The sequence below is a fragment of the Myodes glareolus genome, chromosome 24 (assembly GCF_982192425.1).
Source record: "Myodes glareolus chromosome 24, mMyoGla1.1, whole genome shotgun sequence".
NCBI classification, from domain to species: domain Eukaryota; kingdom Metazoa; phylum Chordata; class Mammalia; order Rodentia; family Cricetidae; genus Myodes; species Myodes glareolus.
Window position 1 is genome coordinate 32,922,179 of NC_142049.1, and position 25,882 is coordinate 32,948,060.

General features: G+C 43.3%; 1 protein-coding gene across 2 annotated transcripts in view; it reads left to right on the top strand.

The window, feature by feature from the left end:
* The window catches only part of Chrna7 (cholinergic receptor nicotinic alpha 7 subunit), a 116,141-nt gene that overhangs the window by 79,502 nt on the left and 10,757 nt on the right, over positions 1 to 25,882 (top strand). For both annotated transcript variants that reach the window (XR_015736295.1, XM_085682682.2), the window contains exons 5-9: positions 17,156 to 17,235; positions 19,967 to 20,134; positions 21,367 to 21,561; positions 22,471 to 22,557; positions 23,535 to 23,644. Coding sequence is in view for 1 of the 2 variants with exons in the window: in XM_085682682.2 (XP_085538808.2) it covers positions 17,156 to 17,235; positions 19,967 to 20,134; positions 21,367 to 21,561; positions 22,471 to 22,557; positions 23,535 to 23,644 (640 nt within the window). In the remaining variant the exon portion in view is untranslated. The remainder of the gene's footprint in view (positions 1 to 17,155; positions 17,236 to 19,966; positions 20,135 to 21,366; positions 21,562 to 22,470; positions 22,558 to 23,534; positions 23,645 to 25,882) is intronic.

Sequence of the window (25,882 nt, forward strand, 5' to 3'; positions counted from 1 at the left end):
ATTTTAACTCCCTAATCTCTCTATATAATTTGCCAAAATGTCTAGAAACAAATCCTGCTGGGACTTTGATAGAAAACCTGTAAAAATAATTTACATATCATTTTGAGGGACAGTCACATTTTCAATGTGTTGTCTCCCCATCTGTGATCAGTGTAGTTATTTAAGTCTCACATGATTTCTTTCACCAGTACCTTGTGCCCAGGCTTCCTCCATTGTGATAGGTTTGTTTATTAAATCATCTCTGGGTACAGCCACACAGGCTCTGTGTCTTCTGTTTCATATGTTTATTGCTTGCACATGGGCACATGGGCACAGGGGCACACATTTTCGTATGCGTGCGCCATATCTTCTGCTCTTATTGCTTTCACCAGTTCTACGAGGGTTTTGTTTTTACTTTTGAATGGGGATTCCAGTAATAGGAACAGTTTTATTTCTTTCTCATAACCATGCCTTTTATTTTCTTTACTTCCCTGGCTGGTACTTGGAATATAATGTCCAAAAGGCATCAACATCCTCTTGTTCCAGATCATAGAAGCATATGTTCAGTTTTTTACCCTTGAGTAGAATGCTAGCTGTACTGGGGAGCATGCATGGGGCCAAACTAGACCCTCTGAATGTGGGTGACAGTCATGTGACTTGATCTGTTGACTGGGGGCCTGGGGGAGCGCTGGCAGTGGTACCAGGACCCACCTATTCCATGTACATGAACTGACTTTTGAGTCCATTCCCTCTGGTGGGGTACCTTGCTCGGCCTTGATGCTGTATTTGTGTGTGAGGGGGTATTGGTCCTACCTCAAGTTGGTATGCCAGAGCTTGTTGACTCTCCAAGAATGGTCTTACTCCCTCTGAGTAGTGGGTATGGGATAGAAAGGGGGAGAGGTGAGGGTGAGAAAAGGGAAGGGAGGGGGAACTGGGGTTGGTACGTAAAATGTAAAAAAAAAAAAAAAATTTAAAAAAACGGAAAAAATAAAAGCTAATGTTTCAAACAGTACTCTGAAAGCAATAATATAATAAAGCTTTAAAAAGTGTCTCTACATTTTTTTTAAAAAAAATGCTAACTGGAGCATTTTGTTCTTCATTAAGCTGACAACTCTCGCTAGTTTGCCAAACATTTTTATTACAAGTGGATATTGAAAACTGTCATTTGTATATTTTTGTATGAGTTATTGTGATCATATTCTTTCCCATTGTTAGCCTGTTAGTATAGCAGATTTTGTTGATAAAATTACAATCATTGAGCCACTTTTTTTTTTAACTCATTGAACAAACTATACCTGTCCTGTGTGCTTCCTTATGGCTGCCACTGATCTGTGTGTGCTGATCTGCTAGGATTTCTATCTGAGGGAAGGCTCAGATAGATGCTTTAGTTTGGGGTTTTGCTTCATTTTTTTATTTCTGTACAGTCTTTATGTAGTTTGGATGCCAGAATAATGCTGGCCTCTTGAAATGCATTGAGTTGGTAATTGTTCCTTCCTCTTTGGTTTTCTGGATGAGAGTAGAATTTCTACTCGCTTTTCTTTAAATAGTTGAAAGAATTCTCCTGGGCAACCACCAGAATCTAGATATTTGGTTTTGTAAATTTTTTTTAAAAAACCTACTAAGGTTTTCTTTGATTGCCTTAGAACTGTTCAGTTTACTCATATCCATTGGCTGAGTTTGGGAGAGCTGTGGATTTGAAGGAATAAGCAAATGTGCTCCGTGTCTGTTGTTAATGTGTGGGGAGGTTTGCGTCTCCCTCCCCAGTGCCATCTTTTTGATATCTAGTCTGTAGGTTTATAGGTTCACACAGAATCGTTTCCTGGATTGTCAGCTTCACAGATCTTTCCAGGAAGCTGATTTCTGTCTGGTCGGTTCTCGCTGTTATTCCTACTCTCCCCAGCTGTATGGATTGGTGCTCGTCTCTTCCTCCTTCTTGCTACCTGGCTTCTTTCTTTTCTAGTGGAGTTTTGATGTGGGAGCAGAGAGTGTGGCTTTCAGACTATCTCTTCCTAATGGGAACACTGACTTTAATAACATTCTTCTCACCACTTTCCTAGAAAATTACATACATTGATTGTGTGTGTGCGTGTGCGTGTGCGTGTGTGTGTGTGTGTGTGTGTGTGTTCATGCATGCGGAAGCTAGAGAACAAAGGTAGGTGTCATTATTGAGGTGTTCCTGACCAACACATTCCAGGATTCTTGCTGGCTAGATTCCCAGTACTAGAACTCTATGACACCGTGTCTAACTTTCTTTTTCAGCACAAGTCCTGTTTATCAAAATTGAGTCTTCAACTGAACTCTCTCCCTAGTTCCTGTTGTGATGGTATTTTAGTTTTGTTCAATTTTTTGTAGTTTTTTTTTGAGTTTTTCAGCTGATATCTCTTTGGGTTATGGATTACAAATTTCATTTCCACAGGTGTGAAAACTTTTCAGTTATCTTCCTATAACTCACATTTTGCTCGAGTCCATTGTGAACAGATACCACCCTTTGATATTACACTTCTTTTAAATTTACTGAGGTCTGTCTTCTTGTGGCTCAGGATATGTCGGTCTTGTTCAGTGCTTAAAGGTGCTGACAAAAAAAACAAAAAACAAAAAAAAAACCACTTTCCTTGTTTTTGGTAGCCAGTTTTGTAAATTCAAATTAAATCCCGTGGGTGAGTAGTTGTCAGTGTCCCTGTGCATCCCCACTGCTTAGTTGTTCTGACATCTCTTACTAAGAGAAGTGTTGACGCCTGCAAACATAGTGTAGATTTTACAGCTTCCTTATTTGGAAACACAGTTTTGATTGCTGTGTCTTCTTGATGGATTGAGCTTTGATCACTGGATAGATTTATACCTGCCTCTCACACTTTCCTTTGCTCTAAGGTCTATTTTGTCCGGTGGCCTGTAGTCATCTTTGCTTTATATGTATTTTGTATGTATTTTTTCCCACTGTTTCATCTTCCCTGCCTTCCTATGGGTTAGCCTATTTTTTTTTTTTTAGAAAAAATGAGAATGTGTTTATATAACGTTTTGAAAGTATCTGATTACCTGTCCTAGGGTGGTTTTGGGTGTTATTTGTTACATATAGATCAAGTTTTGTGGTATAATAGTATTTATACTCTTTTACTGGTTCAAACATAAAAACTTTATCATCTTCTTTCTTTTCTGTTTTCCTTGGGGCACTTTCCCCCAAAGTGATTTCCCTGGTTATCAGCTCGCTTGGTCTCGGCATCTTTTCATTTTTCCTGGGCAGTGTCTCCATGGCCAGTGTCCTGTGCTGTCAGCCGCAGGCTCTCAACACTCGGGCACATTTATGCACCTCCTTTGGTCTCTGATCAAACCTGGCATTTTGTTTTGGGTTCCCCTATGCTTTACCTGCTGCTGCTCTAAGGTTCCCTCTTCCTCTCGGGTTTCAGGTGTTTGATCCTGATGAGCCTTGGCCTGGTTTTCTTTGGGTTCAACTTGAGTCTTAGCCTCTTAACTCTATAGATTTATGTCTTTTGCTTACTTTGAGAAAGTTTTTAGCCATTGCTTCTTCAAATAATTTTGCTCTCATTTTCTTTCATGTCTTTTTGTTTCTGAGACAGACTCCCTGGACACAAATGCTCCTAGATCTTTCATGCACCCAGAACTTGGTTCTCGTCTTCTAAGATACTTTTCTTTGTGACCAATGGTCTGCATTGGAAAATGTCCATCCACCTTCAAGACACCATTTGTTCCATGGCTCTCTCTGCTCTGCCACTGAGCCCTGCCTGTGTGTTTCTAACCCCAGTTATTCTATTTTTTAATTCCAATTTCCCGCTTAGCTTCTCTTTTATCTGCTCTTTCTTGCTGAGAACTTGTCCTTTCTGCTTTATTTCAGGAACACACCTCATTCCTGTCTGTCACATTATTATGGGGGTGATTTTTAAAAGTCAAGTCAGAGAATTCCAGAATTCGAGGATGTACCATCTAGTCTCAGCATATACCACTTTTCTTTTCTTCTTAGAGTTAAGAATTTCTTAGATTTTTGGTATGGCTGATGATTTTTTTAATGGAATAAGAGAAAGTTTATTCAAACATGAGCTACTATGGCTCCGGAGAATCTTGGATAGGTGTTTCCCTGAATGACATGCTCCACTGTAGAAGTAGCTACATGAGCTTTTTATAGTCAGAAAAATGAAAGTCGTAAGTCAAGGCGTTTACACATTAGTAGTGACATCAGGGTTACAGTGAGGTAGGGAATTCCATGATGAAGGTTCCAGATCCTGTGTGATGACATTCTTAAATTTTGAAGTGGTGGGCATTTGTAGAATTTAATTTGTTCCAAAGGCTTTATCCAATAGACAAAAGGGTGTTATATCGTGGACACTTTGGGCATTACTTAATGAGATCAAAAGCGGAGGAAGGAGGTATCAGCTCATCCCATCTGGTAGAGATTATGCCCAGGCTTCATAGGCAGCTCCCCCAATACCAGAAAGACAAGGGCTCTTGTTACTGCAGCAGGAGCAAGAAGGAAGTCTCAGTTCCTTGAGTGTCCTCCGCTGATGCTACAGATTGGAAAGCCCCGTACCCTGACTTGGCCTTCTCTAGCATCGTTTTAACCATATATAGGAAGTCTGTTTCCTTCTCATCTGATAAAATCAAAGAGCAGAAGACCTTCCCTGTGGCGAAGGGACGACTTGGTTTCTGCACTGGGGAGAGAGGGCAGGCTACTGTCTATATATCATTTTCCTAGTGAGAATGAGAATTCTTAGAGTTGCTTTGGCTTCTGTCACTGTGGTACTGCCCTCTTCAGATCCTACCTGAGAATATGTGAGACAAAGAGGAAAGTCTGGGACGCCAGCCTGGTGTGATTCTTCCTGGAACAGAACGCTGTCTGTCGCTCTTCTGGATTCTCTGCACCTTCCACAGTCGTCTCACTTTTGTGTGTTATGTGCAGTTATCTGTCCAGCTTAGAAGGACCAATGCTGCGTAGGCCATCCGGGCTGCCACAGGGAGACACCAGAGCCTTTGCGTCTTTCAACAACAGCGAGTGTGTTCCCTGCTATACAGGCAGCCCCTTCCTCGCTGTATCCACCAAAGAGGAGTGGAGAGAGGAAAGGAGAGGTGGGAATGCTTGCACATGCCCGTGCATCCACAAAAGGGCAGGTAGAGACTTGGGTTGGAGCCAGCTTTGTTCTCTCCCTGTTTTTATTTTTGACTGCCATTCCTGCCAATGAGATGGTTTCATCTAACCTGAAGAGTTCATTACCATTTTAATCTTACAGCTCCCTTAGATTTTTTTTTCTTTTATCTTGTCATAGTGCTGCTGTTTTTCTAAAAGCATCCACTTAGTTTATTTGGAATTTATTCAGATTAACATTGGTCAGTTTCTTTACTAAAAAGAATACTTAAATATATATTGCATATATATGTATTGTTATATATTTGGCCAGGTACGGTGTCTCACAGCTCTGATCCATACACCTGAACGTAGATCAGTGATAGGCCAATGTAGGCTATGTGTAGGCTATTTAAAAAGACCATGTCTCAAAACAACAACACCATAGACCAGTTACTTTCCAGTTAGTCACTGGCAAACCTCAGCATGAACTTTGTGCTTCAAATGGTTCAGGAAGATCTTAGTTTGCATGTATTGGTGGGGGGCAGGCTGGCCTAAGGCAACAGCAATGCATGCAGGCAAATTTTACAGCAATTACAGCAATGAGTCTTAACATGCATAATAATATTTATCATAGTATTGTCTTTCTAACTCGCCAAATTTTCTTTTCTCCTCTTTCCCCTTGGGCTTAAAGCTGGTAGAGCACCCTGGATCATGTGACTGAGGATTTGAAATTTATTTTTATCTCATGAACTCCCTCACATCGAAGGCTGTGGGATAAGTAGACTGCTGTGTTACAAGGAAGGTGACAGCTATGAACAGGCTGGTGAGGTTAAGCCCGGCTCTTCCTCCCATACTCCATCCTGGTTAATTCAATCAACAGTTGCCAGCCACAAAGCTAAGTACCCACCAAGGCAGGAGGACAGCCTGTGCGTCCTCTCCCACACCTGCTGAAACGGATGGAACCTAAGGGGCTGAGATCAAACAAAGCCTGCTCACTAGGAAATGGGGAGGGGGGAATCCCAATCTACAGCAAAGGAAGATGGGAAGAAAGCTTGGTTGTTTTAGGCTGTGCTGGAAATGGGTTGTCTTCCATGAGTCTGGAAAGGAAATGAGGTGCATGCTATTGATATTGACATCACGCAGACCGGCCTCAGTCCACTTACATCAGCATTGACAAGTGGTGGGAGCGGACGGGCTCAGAGGAACTTGGAGAGCAGTCCTTTGGGTTCATCACCTGGGATGAGGTGCCCCATAGAAGGGCTGGAATTACAGAAATACAGCATTTATCCCAGTGTGCTACCAGTAATCTGCATGTGCCCTGCTCCAACATGGGGGCAGTGAGCCAGCATTGGCGTTGTGGGCTCTTCCGACTAACAAATGGCTCAGGCTGCTGGGATACTGAGTGCAGTGCTCCTCGGGTGCCTGTTCTGAGAGGCTGTGAGGGAGTCACAGGCTGCACTCATTTCTCTCCTCCTTTCTTACCCCACCAGGACTGTGTCTGTGTCTCGTAACGTAACCTCCTTAGTCTTATGACATTTTTAGTGTGGGGGAGGGGGGTGCACATGTGTACACTCGTGTGCAAACATACATCGCAGCACACATGTGGAGATCTGAGGACAACTAGATGTTCCCTCCTTCTGCCATGTAGGTGTCCAAGAGCAAACTCGGGTTTTCACATTTGGTAAAAAGTTAACTTTACCCTTTGAGCCAGCTTGGATGACTCCATACCTTCTGTGTATGTTACAAAAAAAAAAAAGTTACACAGAAAGGCACTGGGGATTAAGACAACTTTAAAAAACTGCTGGAAATGAACTCTTTAAGTTATAATTACAAAATAAAGAATCAGATCACTTTGGGTAAGCATTTACAAACACACTGAAAGGGACATAATTAAACACAATTAAGAGCTGGAAGCACCAGAAAAGAGCTATGTCGCCTTTAGAAAGCAAGAATCAAGTAACATTAGTTGAAATGAGAAGTAGTCATCAAATTGGAGAACTCATTGTTGGCCTGGGATGCCAGGTGAGAGGCCACTGATGGAGCAGAAGCAATTTCCTGTCTGAGTCAGAGGGAAGTGGGAGGAATGGGAGGCAGCAATGGAACTGAGGTGACATCAGCTCTCCTGGCATCTCTGCACCAGGTCCTCACAGATGCTGCCCATGGTAGCCCTTGAGAGACGGCACCGCTAATTGTAGATTAGGTAAACTGTGGATCGTCTCTGGAAGGCTGAGCTATTATTAGAAGACACTGGGTTCCTAGACTTAGCCAAATCAGCAGGTATTTCCACGTAGCCTGGCGAGCACTGTGTCTGTAGAAAACTGGGGAGGGTCCAGCTTTCGTACAGACAGAAAAGGGAGCCTGTTTCCTAATGTATTAAGTCACATGGGGGCAAGGCAGATGCTTTGGACAGTTCAATGGAAAAGCCAAGCAAGTCCAGACTTACCTGACATAAAAAGATGTGGAAATGAACACTGAAACTGTTTATCTATAATGGGCAGGTAGGGAGTCAAGCCCTTGTAATCAGACCATTGCCGGAAAGCCCAGTTTCTATGTATGCCAACTGCCTGCCATTCACAAACAGCTGCAGAATAGCTCAGGCAGCGCCTGGGTGGAAGCAGCCAATGCCAGCGTGTGCGGTGGGGGAGGGGGCGCTCCACTGACACCGCGCTTTCTGCGCAGAGGACATGACTCACAAGAATTGCTGGGAATTTAATAATAGCAGTCTAAAACAGAAATCCTCGGGTTCAGGAGATGGGAGTCTGGGGAGAGATGTGTAATAAGAAAGGAGCCAAAGAGATGCTGAGCAAATCAAATGGGGAAGCCAAAGGAGGCTCTGGGAGGAGACAGAGAAAAAGATAAGTGGGGGAGGGAGGGTGGCAATGAGGCAGACCCAGAGCTTTTTAAATGCGCCAACACTATCATGATACTTTTAAACATTGCCAGCCTAGAATTCTGTCCATGCTTTGTACTGAGGGTAAAATCTAAGGAAATAAAGACTAAAGAAATTTACTATGCAGGATGCACAGTGTCATGAAAGAAGTGACCAGAAGAGAGATCTAGGGGTGTAGGGGTGAGGAGGGAGAAGAGTGAACAAAGTCAGTCGTTTAAAAATTCAGGTAAATGGGTGAGGGATTAGCATAATATAAACAGCATTGAATTTGTGAGATAATAAAGGTAAATTCATATTAAAAACAAAGGGTGGAAGAGTAGATCAGAGATAGAATGTTCGCTTAGTATGTACAAGGCTGTGGGTTCAAGACCAGTGAAAAGACAGAGGTGGAATCAAAATATTGGGAAAGAGGAGCGTGAGGGCCAGGGTTTATACAGTGTATGGTGTGAAGGGCTCATCCTGTGCCCGGGAAGACCGTAGAGATGCCAACTTTAGTAACAGATACAATTTAGAAATGATGGAATACTACCAGCAGAGATGTGAGAGTTGTATATTTATCCACCATACAGGTAGTAAAAGGGGAAGGGACAAGGAAAATGAAGGAGGCTAGGAAAAGGAGGAAATACAGTGAGCGAGTAGGAAGCTGTCAGAACATTGGATAGTAGAAACAGCCCATCACAGCTAATCAGTTAAAACTACATGGATTAGTCAGCTGGTTACAAACAAAAACAAAACAAAACAATCTCTCAGCAAAGACTAAAGAAGAAAAATCCATTAATAGTAAGAACTAAACCACATACATGTAAGGGTGAAGTCAAAAGCAGAAACTACAAAATGCAAGTGTCCAAAGAAGTATATACCCCAGTAGACACTGTAAAAATTGTTAATAAGTTCGCTTCCCATGCAACTATGTAGAAGTATGTATCTTCCAATACTCACATTAGAAATAACTTACAGCGAAAATTCATGACTTAAATACCATTCTCGAGAAAGTACCGATAGTTTTAAGAGAAAAAGAATAATAAAGACTAGAAGTTCATTAACTAAGAAGAATAGAATACATATCTACAATATTGATTTTTGAAAAGATCTGATAGACACGCCCTGGGGAATAATTTCGAAAGTAAAGAAGGTGGTTGCGTGTGGTTACTAGTGTCCGAGTTTGTTGCTGATCTGAACAGTTGCAGAGTTTTATAGGTGCGAGTTTTCCACTCCTTTGGGGAAACTCAAGAAGTCAATTGTTAGATTTGTTGATAAAAGTATGTTTAGCTGGATAAGAAACTGCCAAACTCTTCTGAAACAACTTACTATTCTGTGTTCCCAGCAGCAATGGGGAGCGGGTGGGGGTGTCTTTTCTAGTCCACATCCTTACCAACATTTGCTGGTGTCATCCTGGATTTTGGCCATTATAGGTATGAAATGGTGTCTGGTTTAATTTGTATTTCCCAGATTCTACTGTAAAGAACATTTTTTCATATGCTCCTTGTTATATTTCTCTCTGGTGACATGTCTGTTAAACTGTCTGGCCCATCTTTTCAGTGGGTTTCTTTCCACATTGTTGAATTTAAGTGTTCTCTGTAAGGCTTGGTAATTTGTTCTATCCAGTTGGCTCTTTCACAGATACTGTCTTTCAGACTGACTTGTCTTTTCATCAGTCTGCTTCTTAAAAACTAATACAGGAAAGTTCCCCCTAGTATAAAATAAGACTTACAAACATAAACGCTTCCATTTTAATTAAAATGTTTCCCTACTAAATCTGTTAGAGGTAAGATCTTGCTAACGGTCCAAGCTTTTCTTCAAATTCATGATACGTCTTCAAGTCCAAATCCTGGGATTACAGGCTTGTACCATGCCTAAATCTCTTAGCTATTGGTAATCTCACTATGCCTAATTTACAAATCAAACTTCAATAAAGGTAGGGATATACATAAAAAAACACACATCGTAGCTGGTGCCATTGGCTGTTTCTGGTATCCACAGGAGAGCCATGAAAATACTCCTTAAGTAGTCAGTACCCATGGTATCTGAAACAAAATTAAACTGTTACTTGCCATCATGTAAATAAATTCCTAGAAACCACATAATTTTAAATGAGAATGCATAGAAGGCTGGAAAAGAAAAAAGTACATGGTTCATTGACTGTATTTTCCTAGGAAGTCTGTCTACACAAAACATATTAGATAGGGGATATAGTTTTGTTGTTGTTGTTGTTGTTGTTTTGTTTTGTTTTGTTTTGTTTTTACTCGTTGGGGGCTCACCAGCCAGCTCCCAAATAAATTCATAGAGACTTATTCTTACTTATGAATGACTGACCTTAACTTGACTTGTTTCTGGCCAGCTTTTCTAACTTAAAGTTTCCCATTTCTCTTTATGGTTTGCTTCCGGGGTTTTTATCTTTCTTCATTCTGTATTTGTTTCCTTCCTATTCTGTGACAGACTGGGTATCTGGCCCCTGGAATCCTCCTCTCCTTCTTTTCTTGCTCTTTTTCTTTGTGTTCTGTTTATTCTCTCTGCCCACCAACCCTGTCTGTTTTTCTCTCCTGGCTAGCTATTGGCCATTCAGTTTGTTATTGGGCCAGTCATGTGTTTAGACAGGCAAAGTAACATAGCTTTACAGAGTTAAAAAAAATGCAGCATAAAAGAATGCAACACATCTTTTCATCATTAAACAAATATTCCACAGTATAAATGAATGTAACATATCTTAAACTAATGTTCCACAACAAGGAGGGGGGCAATGAAAATATAGAATATATTTACATTCTCTTACAACAGACAATTAGAAAATGTAACATGACAGTTTTCGTTGCCAGCATCTGCAGGTGTTAAACAGCATCAGTGTACACCGAAAAAGACCCTCCTAAATGTCTAATTCCGTCAGTGTGTGCCTGGAAAACACAATGCCAGCAAATTTTCTCAAACAAAATTTAATGTTTTTACAACTAAAGTCCCAATAGGATCTTTATGTGATTGGACAGATAGATCCTGCAATTTGTAATGTGGAGCAAAGCTCAAATAGGTAAGAGAAAGAACCAATTTAAGGGGCTTGTCCTGCTATGTGTCAACACTTTCCTTGTGCTAATGGTGTTCAACTGGATTTAGAAATGTGGAAGTGTTGTGGTCTCTGGATAGCATGCATCATCCTGTGTTACTTAGAGCATTTTTGGAACCTTCAATGTTAAATTCAACTGTAATTATTACAGAAACATGCATGGTGTCATATTGAATGTAATATATAATTGGAAAAGCAGAATACTCCAAAAATAAGTTTCATTCTTTCTACTTAAGGCATGAAACAGAATATTAGGGGAGATATAAATGTAAAAATATCACTGGAATGAAATAAATGATGTGTCTATTATCTGCCATAGCTACGTCATTCTAACGTTGTATGTAGGGGTGGGGGAGCAGCCAACTCCACTCATGTAATCAGAATTCCCAAACAGTACAACTTTTATTGTTTTTAAACTTTATGTTGTATATCAAGTTATTCTCCCTGCCTAGCTGTTACTTTGTAGCCTCTGACCTATATCACCCTCCCATTTCCTTCTCCTCTGAAACCCCCCTGCCCTTTGCAGCCACGGTTTTATTTTATTCTCTTTCTTGAGTGCTCTATTCTGGAAATTCCCTATCTGTGTTTCAGTCATACTCCCTTAGGTAGAAATGACCATGAAATAAGGTTACCACCTTATATAATTTTCAAATAATTTTGGTCATGGGATGTGATAGACTTCATGGATAGCTGATTGAAGACTCTTCACACTTATGAAAAAAAAGTAGAACTAAAGCAAAAATCTATGCAAGATATTTAGGTATAGACACAGCTATGTAAAAATCATTGAATACACATCATCTGGTTTTCCTCTAGACCTGTTTTACATCATGAAAGCTCAGCTTTATACTTTACCTTGTTAATGGCAGCTATTTTTTGTCTTTCTTAAGACATTTGAAATAAATGGTGCCTTAAATCCACTGTGTTCTGAATGCCTTCTTTTGCGGTGTGTTTGTTGCGGTTGTTGTTTTTTTAGATAAATCATACTTTCATCTCCTTTTTTGGTACTCAGAACTCAGAGAGAATGGGCTGAGACCTCATTTATGAGGAGTTATCCTTAACTCACATGGTGGATTTTGCACATATATATCTGTACACCCTGTACACAGAGGGCAGTACACCTGGATGCCTTTTAAAACTCTTCGTTTGTTCCTCCACACTTGCCTCCTTGGTGATGGTCTTACTGAGCCTCCTAGAGATTAGCTCCTTCGTTGTTTGTCTCAGGTGAGTGGTTTCTCCTCTGTGGGTGGCACGGTCACTTCTCACCTTTTCGGCATAGGATTGGTCCCTCATGCTCTATAGTAGATGTCAGCACTATTGAGAGAGCTGAAGTGACTGAGACAAGCTTTTCTCTGGGTGCAGAACCATGTCCTCTGTCAGAGCTCAGGGAGACATCCTTAAGTCCTGTCCTCTGTTGTCTGAGTTCTGCAGATTCTCCTTTCTTATGCTTTTACATTTCTGAAAGCAGAATGTGGTATTGTATTGTCTCCCTCAGTTTGCACCCAAGACCCTTTTCCTGAATAACTTCTTGGGGGATAGACTTACACACTGTATGGTTGAGTTTCCCAAAGCCTCCATGTCCCAGTTTACCCCAGGAATGTAACGCAATTATGTCCTCTCCCAGCGACATGGATTCCTCAGTTTTACCTGCAGAGCTCTGCCCAACCCACCTGACCATCTCAAAGATAGAGAACCCTAATCTGAATATTTGATTTAATTTCCCCCATTGTCCTTTGTTGGGTAGAGATGGGAATGGAGCTCAGAGCTCCCCTTCTACCGCGTACAGGTTCTTGTCTTTCTTGCCTGGTGGAGAGTTGAGGCAGCCTGGAAAGGCAGCTCTTGATGGGACTGTAACCACAGATCTGATGTCCCCAAGAACTATGCATCTTCCAGTCACTGACAGAAAAACTTAAGATACCCCCAGAAGCAAAGGAAAGAGGAAGTGGCGTCCTGTAGACTGTCCTCCAGTATTTTCAGCATTCATAGCTTTGAGCCTGGAGATTACCGCACAGTGGTTGCTGTGCTCTGGTACCTGTAGGGCAGCTCTACTGGCACAGGGCTGGGCCATGTGGTCACCTGTACTGATTCAGAGACACTGAGGTCCATGACTGGCCTGGCACACCTGAGTTTCTGAGGACGGCTAATTTTAAGCTTAGTGCTTTGCAACAGGCCCCTTCTCTTTTCAAACCTGCCTTTTATCTAGACGTAATGTGCAGAACAGGTAAGTGGTAGCAGCACAAATCCATTGCACAAGTTTACTTTCGTGTTATTTATTGATGAAATTATTTTGCCAGAAACAGAAGTGTGAAACTGCCACCCTGAACGCAAGGGTCTGTTTGGATGGCAGCTGCAATGTTACAGCCCAGTCCATTTCAATGTTCTGTTTGGATGAACAATAGTCACAAGTCATGGAATCACCCAGGTTTGCCGTTGCTAATGGCAACAGCGTTTTATCTTGTGTGTAGCTCATTTCTCTTGTGGTCTTGAGAACTCTTCAATTAAATTTATCTAAATACTTGAAAGGAAAGCTTTTAGGAACTGCTTTTTGTGTTTTCATAATTGAATCATTGGTCTTATAGATGTTCATGGTGGTATTTATTATAAATATAAAAATCAAATGTCATATGAAAACACTCTGCTTCAGTGAGCACCTCACACTTTCTGTGGATGGTATGGATCACCAACCTTGGTAGGAACACAGATTCACTGTAAGAAATTGTAAGTGCATATATGTACTTCTTAAAAGGGCAATGTCAGGCTGAAGTCTTACGTGGTGACTTGTATAAGAGATTCAAACATGTGTGCATTCAGGGGAAGAAAAAAAGGAAAACCTGCTACATTTTTCACTCAGAAAGAAGGAAAATGAGCCACACGAATACACTGGTTGTCTTTGAAGTGCAAAAACTTCAGATCCTGTCATTTGAGTGTGGGATGATTTTTATATCCATTTCCATAAACCACAAAAAAGAAAATGTTTTCTGAGGTCGCGAAGAACCTCCCCAGAATCTCAGGGTTCTCCCATCCCAGTTGAGTATAAAACTCTTCTCTCATCTGTCTGTCTGTCCGTCCATCCATCCATCTCGGTTTTTACCCTAATTTTTCTAAAGTTGCCCAATGACAGGTGTGTGGGACTCTAACTCTCTCTGGCCTTCATGTTCCTGTAAATACGTCTCTCTTCTTTCACAACTGAATGGTTTCCTTCTGCTTAGAGAATTCCTTTGTGTCCTTTTTTCTTTGGCAGCTTGCTCCCTCCCACTCTGTCTGTTGTCTCCCAGTGGGGCTCCTGCCAGTGATGTGGGCTCTACTGCCCTTGTCCTTGGTGGCAAACGTCAGCTTTGTTCTTCTTATTCTCCCCAACGCTTACCAGTGGAACCTCCCACTGTTTGTTGAAAATTATTTCATCAGCCACAGTTTTACCTTTGTTTTTAAATGTTTTAAAATTTTGACCCCATGATTCTGTGGTTCCCAGGGAAGATGGATCATTCGTGCCTTGTGACTCTTGAGTGTTCATCTGAGGTACCCTGGACACAGAGCAGGCTGCTCGAGGTGATGTCCACATGGGCAGCCCCAGCTGGGGCTCTTGGCTGTCAAAGGGAGAGGAACATTACTTTGTGTGACCAGTTAGTTTACTGGATGCCTGGGTTTTCTATTTAGAGGTGTGTGTGTGTGTGTGTGTGTGTGTGTGTGTGTGTGTGTGTGCACAAAGGCCACATATGACACCCAGCATCTTCCTCTATTATCCTATTATCCTTCACCTTATTGGCTGGGACAGGGTCTCTCACTGAACTGAAAACTCTATGTTTTACAAAGGCTGGCTGCCAGAACTTTGTGTAGCCATCTGTCTCTGTCCACCAGTGCTGTAGTTACAGGTATAAACAGCCATGCCTGATTTTTTTGTGGGAGTGTCGGGGTAGGGAGGGCAGTTCACATGACCCCAGTGAGCTATCTCTTCATCCTTGCTGGTGCTTTCTTGGGGCAGTTTATTGACATAAAGTTTGGCGTCTTAAGGCTACATAGAATTGACTTTAATCTGCAATGGTCTGATGCAGGAATAAGAACATAACTATCCTTAAGCAAGATTTGTTTTGTTTTGTGTTTTTCCAAGTAGTTCCCAAAGCAAGATATAATGCACCCTAGGAGGGGCCCATGACAAATCTCTGGGTCGGATGTGAGGTAGAAAGTACAGAACAGAGAGAAAGCAGTAAGCAGTGGCGTTTACTTTGGTTGTCTTGAGTTGATCATCCTGAAGAGCAAATGGTTTTAGCATTGACTAGCATAAGTAATGTCGCAGCGCTGGTGGTAATAGACAGTCTCCACTTGCCAGCACTGGGGTGAGAGGGCCCTGAGTGTGAGAGGCAGGTAGAGTAGGGGGTAGGAGTGTGGCTTCAGTTTGGTTCCCGTAGATTTAAAGGACACTCTTGAATCTTGGTGTGCTGGCTAGTTTTTGTCAAGTTGACACAAACTAGAACCACCTGGAAGAAGAAGGAACCTCCACTGAGAAATTTCTCCCATCAGGTCGGCCTATGAACCTATCTATGTGGCATTTTTTATCTATGTGACATTTTCCTGATTGTTGATTGGTATGTGAGGGCCCAGCCCGCTGGACTCTACTACCTGGATTGGCTAGTTTTATGCCAACTGAAAAGGAGCTGGCTTTCAGAGAGGAGGAAGCCTCAACTGAGAAAATGCCTCCCTAAGATCAGGCTGTAGGCATTTTCTTAGTTAGTGACTGATGAGGGAGAGAGCCCAGCCCACTGTGGGCTGGCGGTTAAAGGTTTTATTTGAAAGCAGTCTGAGCAAGTCGAGTAGAGCAAGCCAGTAAGCAGCACTCCTCTATGGCATCCAAATCAGTTCCGCCCTCCAGGTCCCTGCTGTGAATGCGTTCCTGCCCTCACTACCTTTGTTGAAGAGCTGTCAAATGGAACTGTGAGTGAAACAAACACTTCCTTCCCCAAGTTGCTTTTTGTTATGGTGTTTCATCACAGCAAAAGTAACCTTAAGACACGACCCTTAGGCAAGTGTTTGTATAAGAAAGCAAGCTGAGCAAACCATTTGGAGTAAGCCAGGAAGCAGCATTACTTTGTGGTCTCTACTGCAGTCCCTGCCTCTAGGTTCCTGCTTTGGCTTCCATTGTTGGTAGTCTGTAACCTACAAACCAACCCTTTCCTGCCTACGTTGCTGTTGGACACCCTTTAAACTGTTCAGCTAACTGTAGATTAGGCAGTGTTTCCAGCTTTTCTGAGCTCTCGCCCATTCTGGGGTAGACTTTGATGGTGCAAATATTTGGAGTCATTTCTGCCCCTATAAGCAACCCCTAACCAATATTGCTGTGATTAGCCACCCATAGAAACTTAACTGGTTCATCAAGTTGGACTTTGGAGGTATCCTTACTTAAGTCTGTCCTTGGTCCCTTATCAGGGATGAGTAGATGTTTATTTATGTTTCCTCTGGGATAATGTCACCGTGGCAGGGAGGCCTGATTGGGGGAGAAAGGAAAAGGCTGGCTGAGAGAAAGCAAGTGGGGGTCCTTGTGTTTATTCTCTCAGATCTGGACTGTGCATGGGATACATTGTTACTGCTGAAGGCGTAAGTCACAAACAATCCCACACCAGTTTGGAATTATGGTTAATAGAATGGTTATTTATTTAAAGGAGAAAAACTTACAGATCACCGTCCCAGACAACAGCCCCTCTGCATGATCAGGAAAGGAGTCTAGCAGCCGGAAGTGGAGCCGGAAGCCAGAGAGGGAATGGAGGACAGCCGCTGCTTTTTTAAAGAAAGAGAGACCACGCCCCAATGGGCTGGTATCTCAGCGGCTATTGGCTGAAGGAGCAGAAGGAGCTCTCGCAGCATGGTACCTTGACTTTTCTGGAACCTAGAGTTGTGAGCCAAAGAGACCTTTATTTCTTAAGTTGCTTTAATCATAGCAACAGAAAGAAAATCAGGACATCACATGTCATATGAAATGGGAGTGGCCATTGGCACCTCACTGAGAGGACCTTGCAGGTAAGCCGCATTGACTCTCCCAGGCAGGTATGGCATTGTCCAGCTACAAACAGGAAACCTTCAAAAAGCTTTCTGACCCATAAGCATGACAATCTAATGACAGTAAGAAACCCACTGCCTAGAGATTCTGGCTCATGAATCCCTTTCCTATTTCTAGTGCTGATGAGCGGTTTGATGCCACATTCCACACCAATGTCTTGGTGAATGCGTCTGGGCATTGCCAATATCTTCCTCCAGGTAAGATCTACTCCCCTGGCCTCCATCCAGTGAGAAAATTTAAGCAAGTATGCGCATCAGTCCCAAGGACGTCCCTCCTGAGGGGAAGACTGGTGTGCCGAGAACTGCCCTCCTGAGGAGAGAACTGGTGTCCTGAGGACTGTCCTCCTGAGGAGACTGGTGTCCCAGGGACTTCCCTCCTGAGGGGAGAATTGGTGTCCCGAGGACTGTCCTCCTGAGGAGGGGATTGGTGTCCCGAGGACTGTCCTCCTGAGGGGAGGACTGGTGTGCTGAAGACTGTCCTCCTGAGGGGAGGACTGACTCCATGTTGGTTAACCACCTATCCCTTCCCATCGGAGGTCTTACATTTCTCTTACCTCACTCTGGGTATCATCTCTGAAGGTAAGATCACATTTCAAAGGTCTTTGCCAAGGTCTATCTTCTGTTCCTACTCATGGTAATTCACAGTCTACTCTCCTTTGTTGAGTAATTTCCCATTCTTCTTTCGGGCCATAAACATGATAGGCAGGCCTTTTCTCCTTCATCTCTCCCCAGTTGGCACAGGAAGTTGACAGGTCCTTCAGTGCTGGGAAGATGGTGGGCATTCTGTGCTCATGAAGTTAAGATTGCTCACAAGTTAGGTGCAAGACCCAGGGCCTTCCAGGGAGCACCCTCTGGTGACTTGTTCCTCAACTCATTTCTTTTCTTCTTCTTAACCTTCTGGTGGTAAATAGCTTCATGGGGTTGATCTATTTCCCTGCCCTTTGAGGCACATTCAAGGTGTGTTCTAGTATATGAATATCAATTCTTTTTATTTAATTAGTTAGAAGCTTCATTAACATATTTTCAAGAATTAAATATTCCTCACTGAAACTACTTATAACATATCTGAAACCCACTGCCTACACTGTTGTGACTACACTCAGAACACACTAACACACTCCTAACATATGTGCCCCTTGAGTATGTAGCTTCTTATAAAACACACACACGCACGCACACTTCTCTAGCCCCCCATCTCCAAGCACATGGTGAAGCTGGCTTTGCCTACTGTTTACAATGCTCCTCCGCTTAGCAGATGATAAGAATTCTGTAGACAGAATCTTTGTTTGCTCACCTTACAATCCATCACTTCTCAACTGCAGGTGGCTGTGTCAATAAATGAATGAATAAGTGGTTGAATCCAGCAGAGACATATCCCTCTCACTGATGTTTATATTGATTAGAGAAGTGTTCTTTTCAGGCTTTCTGTCTTAAGTCATCCGCTTGCTTGCTCCAGCCCTTCCTCCACGCTGCAGGTACCTTATAGAGAGGGCTATGTGATGCCTTCCAGCACACTGTCAGTGAAGAAATGGGTGGTTGTGAGCCACCATGTGAGTGCTGGGAATTAAACCTGGGATCTCTGGAAAAGCAGCCTGTGTTCTTAACCGCTCTCTCCACCCACTTTCTGTGTTTATTTTTAAGAGGCAGATGGAGGTAGAATTTGCATATTATACATTTAAAGAATCTTAACTCCATGAGTTTTAGTAAATTTTCAGAGGGTCACTACAATTGAATTTTAGAATGTCCCCATTATCCCTTACCTGTTGACAGTTAACTGATCTTGCTGCCAGCCTCAGGCAACCATTGAATCTTTTCTGTCTCCTTCTTGGGTCTTGTCATAGAAATGGAATCAAATACAGTTTTCTAACTGTATTTGGATTAGGAGAAATTCAGTCCACAAATGATAAGGGAATGTCAGTGGTGACTTTCAGGATCCTATGGGCATCTGAAGTAATTCTGTAAGTCATATGCATGTGCTATATGTGTGTGTATATATGTATATGTATATATACACATACATCATACATACACACACACACATACATACCCACCCATATGCACTACAGTATTGCTGTTGAATTTTGAGCCTCATACATACTAAGTAGGCACTCCACCGCTGAGAAAGGGAGTCCCTAGCTGCCTTTCTATCTCTTTATTTTGAGATAACACTAAGTGGCCTGGGATAGTCTTGAACTTGTCACCCCCTGTCTTGTCTCCCCAAGTATCTGGGAATGTAAGGCACATTTAAAGGACCTCTAAGAGACAGTTATGTATTCTCAGCATGGGTGTGCAGTAGAGTGTACAAGTGTAAAACCCTTCAGTTCCTTCCTTCGTTCAGTCTTTAGTTAAGCAAAGAAATGTGAAGTATGTTTTTGTGCATCCAAACTCTCTCTCTTTAATTTTGATCCTTATCCCATTGCTGTGGAAACTGAACAGGTTAGAGTTACACTCTACATATGTTTTCAGATAACTGTTTATTACACACACAAAAAAAAAATACACACACACACACTCCCTGTCTCTTTCCACTTCTCTTTCTAACTCCTCCATCATTTTTTATCAGCTTCTCTGAGATTTCTTGCACCCTTTCTTTTTCTCATATTGCTTAGACTCGGAGTGTGCTCCTAGCAAATGAAGTCTATAATTAATTATTTGCACAAAGTTTCCTGAGAAAAGCCTTCCATAACAAAGGCTATTGTTATGTTTTAATTTAAAAAAAAAAAACAGTGACATTTTGGCTGAGCTTCTCTTAGGGCTTTTCCAAAAGGAAAATGGGGAGAAAGCACCTTGACTTGCTCTGAATAGGTTCTAGCAAGAGTTCAGTGTGTGTCGGGAGTGGGGGAGGCAGGCTGCAGGAACGGTGGTGTGTTCTGAGCCTGTTTCTCTCACCTCCATTTCAATCTTCTGATCATTTCCCGTGCTCACCTAGGCATATTCAAGAGCTCCTGCTATATTGATGTGCGCTGGTTCCCTTTCGATGTGCAGCAGTGCAAACTGAAGTTTGGGTCCTGGTCCTATGGAGGGTGGTCCCTGGACCTGCAGATGCAGGAGGCAGACATCAGCAGCTATATCCCCAATGGAGAATGGGATCTCATGGGTAAGGCTAGCACAAAACGAAGACCTTATATCCCAGAAGAGAGACGCCTTCCGCCTGTGTGAACAGAAAGACTTGGCGATTTTTCTACTTTTCCTTTCACTGGCTCCACCTGACAGGCTGCTCCATCACGTCCTGAGAGCTCCAGAACGAGCAGCGGAAGTCAGTTAGCGAGTGCAGCAAGCAGCCATGGCAGAGCCTGTTAACCTACAGTGCTGGAGCAGACTTTGCGGGGGTCCATTCTAGCCCTCTGGCATGGTTGAGCTGCGCCTTGACGTTGATGGTGCCGATGAAGACCATCACACGTGGGGGCTCAATCAGAAGTACAAACAGCAGGATTAGGGCAGAGAGCAACATTTCACTTTGGGAGACACAGTTCAACCAGACACAAAGTCAGTCTTCTGCTGAGAGGGGATGGGCGTTAGATTGTTAAGCAAAAGGTGCATCTGACAGTTTAGCATGAGGTGAGGGGGATACACGGTGTATGGGTCAGGCAATTTGAAAACGGTCTAGATCAGGGTGGTTGTACATTTCCTAAGACCATTGGCCTGTATAGGCCAGGGATCAAACTGGTCACTCCAGCATTCCTAATCCTCGGAAGGTAATGTGAGAGTCTGAGAAACTGTCCCTTTCCGTACACACACTCCTTGACATGATGCCTACATAGCGACGTACGCTCTGTCAGCAAATAAGACTTAGAAAAATAATTTGAATTTTTTTCTCTCTGTAGACATTTTGGCTTTTATTTTATACCTATATTGCATCATTTTAAATTCAATACAATATTACTAGGAGTCACTTGCCATCAGGTATATGTTTGGAAAAGGGCCGTGCAGTTTTATTGTGTGAAGATCATAGAATGCATAGATTGCATTTACACTGTACAAAGTAAGCCAGCTACAGAATCCGTAAGCGATACAATGTTATCAACTCCATTGTACATTTCTTCCACCTGTGACAGACACACCATTATGTGGCATCTGTTGATAATTGGATGTGTAACGCTATAAAATTGACACTGTGTACGTACTTCTAAGGCATCGAAAGAATATCTACCGGTATGGTTGACTATCGCTGAAATACCTTTAAACAGCTGTGGCAGACCCGTGAAGGTTTGTTCCAACACCCATCACTCACTTTTAGGACTGTGCTCCTGGATAGTGCACACTTAGCGAGAAACAAAAAGCAGCTGTGTCTTCTGATGATCTTCCTCCTTTCTCTGGCACCCCACTCAGGCATCCCCGGCAAGAGGAATGAGAAGTTCTATGAATGTTGCAAAGAGCCATACCCTGATGTTACCTATACAGTGACCATGCGCCGCAGGACGCTCTACTACGGTCTCAACCTGCTCATCCCCTGTGTGCTCATCTCGGCCCTGGCTCTGCTGGTGTTCTTGCTCCCTGCAGACTCCGGGGAGAAAATCTCCCTTGGTAGGTATCCAAGTCCCTCTCGGAGGCAAGCTCTGCAGGACACTGTCAACTACCGTACATCAGCCCCTGTGCCAGGATCAGACACCAGAAACTCCTGGTTCTGCCTTCTCAAGAGGCAGAGTGTCTTCTTGAGAATTGTCAGGGTCTAGGGATTCCATAATTTTGTGGAAAAAAAACCAGGATATAGTGAGGGACCAGATGAGTTCTACCTTAATGGGCTGTTTCTCCCTCTCTGTCACCCACTTTGTTTCTCAGTGGTAGCTGGCCAGTCTCCTCTATGGATGGGAGACACATTAACTTAATATCAGCTTGCATTGGTAAATTATTACACACATTACAATAGGAATGCAATTTCTGGAATTGCTTCTCCTGTGGGAATATAAAAAAAGTGAGGGTTTGAATGGTAAAATGAGCTGCTTATATCAAAAAATTGCTAAATAAATACATAGTTAGTGTGTTGAAGAAAGCTTTCTCGAGGCTTTTGTTTTCTTAGCATAAGGCTTAGAATGTTAAACATCTTATTCAAGGTCGCACAGCCAATTAAGTTGTAAAGTCAAGACTTGAATGAAAACGAGTCTTCTGGCCACATGGTTTCCTGATCCTGCTGTATAAAACTGCCTCTTAGTATTAATGCAGTCAGGACCTTGAGAGTCAACCATGCTGGTTGATCCTCTCAAAGTTGTGGCTACTAAACTTGTCTCCATTCAAGGGTCCTTTGGGTTCTGGCAGGTGACCGAAAGTGTACCCCGAAAAATGCATACACCCATATGTACAGAAACTATGGGACTCATGGTGTAGCCCCAGCAACCTACATAATGCTTTTGAAGCAACTGTCGTGAGCTTCTGTGAGGTGTAATTTCAGCCTTGCTGTCAGTTATGACTAAAGAATTCCTCACATTTTTGTTTCAGGAATAACTGTCTTGCTCTCTCTGACGGTCTTCATGCTGCTTGTGGCTGAGATCATGCCCGCCACATCGGATTCCGTGCCCTTGATAGGTAAGACAAGGACTCCAGTGTGCCCAGGATTTCCCTGCAGGTGCACGGAGGAGAAACATGTCCTTCAAGGTCCTAGAGATTTATTCTGCCCCTCTGTCCCCTGCTGTGGAGACGTGACTTGCCATAGCTATTACAAGATACCATGGCCCATACCTAGGCCCAAGCAGGAAGGAAAAGATGTCCAAATTTGTGGCTTGCTTTTAAACTGAAGAAAGGCCATGGGTGATGATGTTCCTGTAGTCTCAGTCTTTGTGATGCTGAGGCAGGAGGATTACAGGATTCAAGAGTTCAAGACTAGCCAGAAGAACATAGCTTGAGCCATTTCCAGGGGGGTGGTACACATGAATGTGTGTGATAGAATGTCCCTTCCTCCTGTATTCCTCCCATTCATATTATCTGCTCTAGAGTCAAAGACTTCACAATTTGAGATTCATTATTTTACCTGGATATTGGTGTTTTTTGTTTTTTGTTTTGACTAAAGCATATATTTTAATTCTTGGTCCCTATCTCCTGAGATCACTCAGTATCCACTTATTAAATATGCATTTAGAGAAACGGAAGTGGAGCAAATGTTTTGTCTGGGTTAGGTGTTTCTGCCCAGGGATAACTGACAGAAAGAGGAAGACTCCATATTTATAGTTTCCTCGATGGAAGCAAATGAGATCATGTGAAGGATGCTGTGACCAGGGTAGTTTTCAGGACTCACTGCTGCAGCCGGGGTTTTACTTGCGGTCCAGTGTGTCATGGGGATAGGAACAGTAGCCCTCAGAGACCATTGGGCTTCAGTGGGAGAGTTATTGCCTCTGTTTCATGGTGGGAAGTGAAGTCTTTGAAAAGATCTAGGGTGTCCCTTTCCACCAGAGTATTAGGCTACAGCCTGCTTTTTAGTATGGCCACACAGGAGGCCCTGATAGAACATTATCCCAGTAGGTGCTGCTGAGGCCCCGGGTTTCACACTGCCTCTGGTCTCTCCACAGCACAGTACTTCGCCAGTACCATGATCATCGTGGGCCTGTCTGTGGTGGTGACAGTGATTGTGCTGCGGTATCATCACCATGACCCTGATGGTGGCAAAATGCCCAAGTGGGTACGTCCTGTGTCCTCGGAGAGTGCCAGCTCTCCCTGAAAGCTCCTCTTGCAGTTTTCTATTGTCTAGTGGCCCTAAAGAGATTCCACCCTTCTGTATGGCTTTGAGGACAGGGCCCTGGGGGTGACAGTATCTTAGACTGACATCCCAGCAGGGCTCCAGATTGTCTGCTCGTGTGTCCTGCTAGTATTGTGCTTTAAAAGCCGTCCTTCCACACATCCACTGAGGAGGACTGTGTAGCATTGGGAGAACTGGGAGAGTGGCCATGAAGCAATGTGGCTGGAGCTTCCCAGCAGACTGGGGGTGAGAAGCATAAGAAGCAGCATGAGTCTTTCTCGGTATCTACAGGGCATTGGTTCCAATGTCCTTGATAATAGAGAAGACTGAAAGTGCCCAAGCTCCTTGTAGAAATGGTGTAGCACTTGCCCAGAACCTTTACACATCTGCCAGTGTACTACAGACCGTCTCCAGATGACGTAGAGACTTAATGACGTGTAAATGTCCTACCAGTAGTTCTTATGTAGGGCTGGCTAGGGAATGATACAAGAGAAATATCTGTGTATGTTCAATACACATCCAGGTTTTGTTTTCCTCCAGCTTTCTCAGTCTGTGCTTACTAGATTGAATAGGGGCAGAACCAACATTGCAGAGGGCCAAGTTTCTATCCAATCAATACATAGAGGTTTACAATCTAACCCCAAACCCATGGCATAAGATGATGAGTTCCTAGTGGATAATGAACAGAGAGTGGAAGGAAATGGATTAGGGTTCATCCCAGGTCGTGTTATCACGTCCCTACGCCTGCATCAGGCAGGCACTGTTATCTGCTGATTCTGACCTTCCACAGCATTTCAGGACCCAATCCCTGAAGGTCTGTTCTTCGCTGATGCACAGAGACCTTGATGAGGGCTTGGGCTGACCCCAGACTTTCCCACGCCTTTCCAGAATAAAACCCAAGGTGGAGAAAAGCCACCCTGACCTACCACCACTAGTGAGCCTTGCAGATATTCCTGATCTTGTTGTCTGAGGACACTAAAAGCAGCCCTTTATATCTCAAAAGGAGCCTGTCTGAAGACCCATTCAGTACTGCTTGTGTCCAGAAGGAAATCTAGGAAGCACCCACATGCTGAAATGCAGCATAAGGCAAAAGATGCATGTGGATTCCCAGCAGAACAAAGGGTTTCCAGCCTTCTGAAGACAGTCGTGATGCAGTACCCTACAGTGCCCTAGCTTAGGAAAAGATGCTATTTATTTTCCAGTGGCCTTGTAAGAGTACTAGTTCCTCTCAACTACTTGCCTCATACACATAATAAAACCTCTCATAATAAAACCTCTCATAAAGTTCATAGTCGCAGATGTGGCATGGACTCAGCCTCAGTAGTTATGTCTCAGGTGTCACTGTTGTAGACCATGAAGTGTGTTTTAGAAGTCATCGGTTCTGTTACAAAGCTGAGACACACTCACCTTTATTTCCTTCTTTCTTAGCATCATGGTACACTATAGGGCAAACTAAGCCAGGTTTGACTTACATGTCCTTCTGTCTATCCATCCATTTGAAACATATTTTCAAACAAAATATGCTTCAAAAGCAAGAGTAAAAGCATTAAAATAAGCCCCACCATCACAGTGGGTGGGCGCACCCCTCGCAGTCCTGACTTCCTTGCTCATGTTCTCCCTCCTTCTGCTCCTCATTTGGACCTTGGGAGCTAAGTCCAGTGCTCCAATGTGGGTCTCTGTCTCTATCTCCATCCATCACCAGATGAGGGTTCTATGGTGATATGCAAGATATTGATCAGTGTGGCAATAGGATAGGGCCAGTTCAGGTGCCCTCTCCTCAGCTGCCCAAGGAACAAGCTGGGGACATCTCCTTGGACACCTGGGAACCCCTCTAGAGTCCAGTCTCTTTCCAACCCTAAAATGGCCCCCTTAATTAAGATCTGTACTTCCGTGCTCCCATATCCACTTTCATCTAATGGGAACTCAACAAGGCCAGCTGGACTGGGACTGATGGAGCATGTGATCAAACCAGACTCTCTGAACATGGCTGACAAGGAGGGCTGACTGAGAAGCCAAGGACAATGGCACTGGGTTTTGATTCTACTGCATGTAGTGGCTTTGGGAGAACCTAGTCTGTTTGGATGCTCACCTTCCTAGAACTGGATGGGGTGGGGGGAACCTTGGACTTCCCACAAGGTAGGGAACCCTGACTGCTCTTTGGACTGGAGAGGGAGGGGGAGG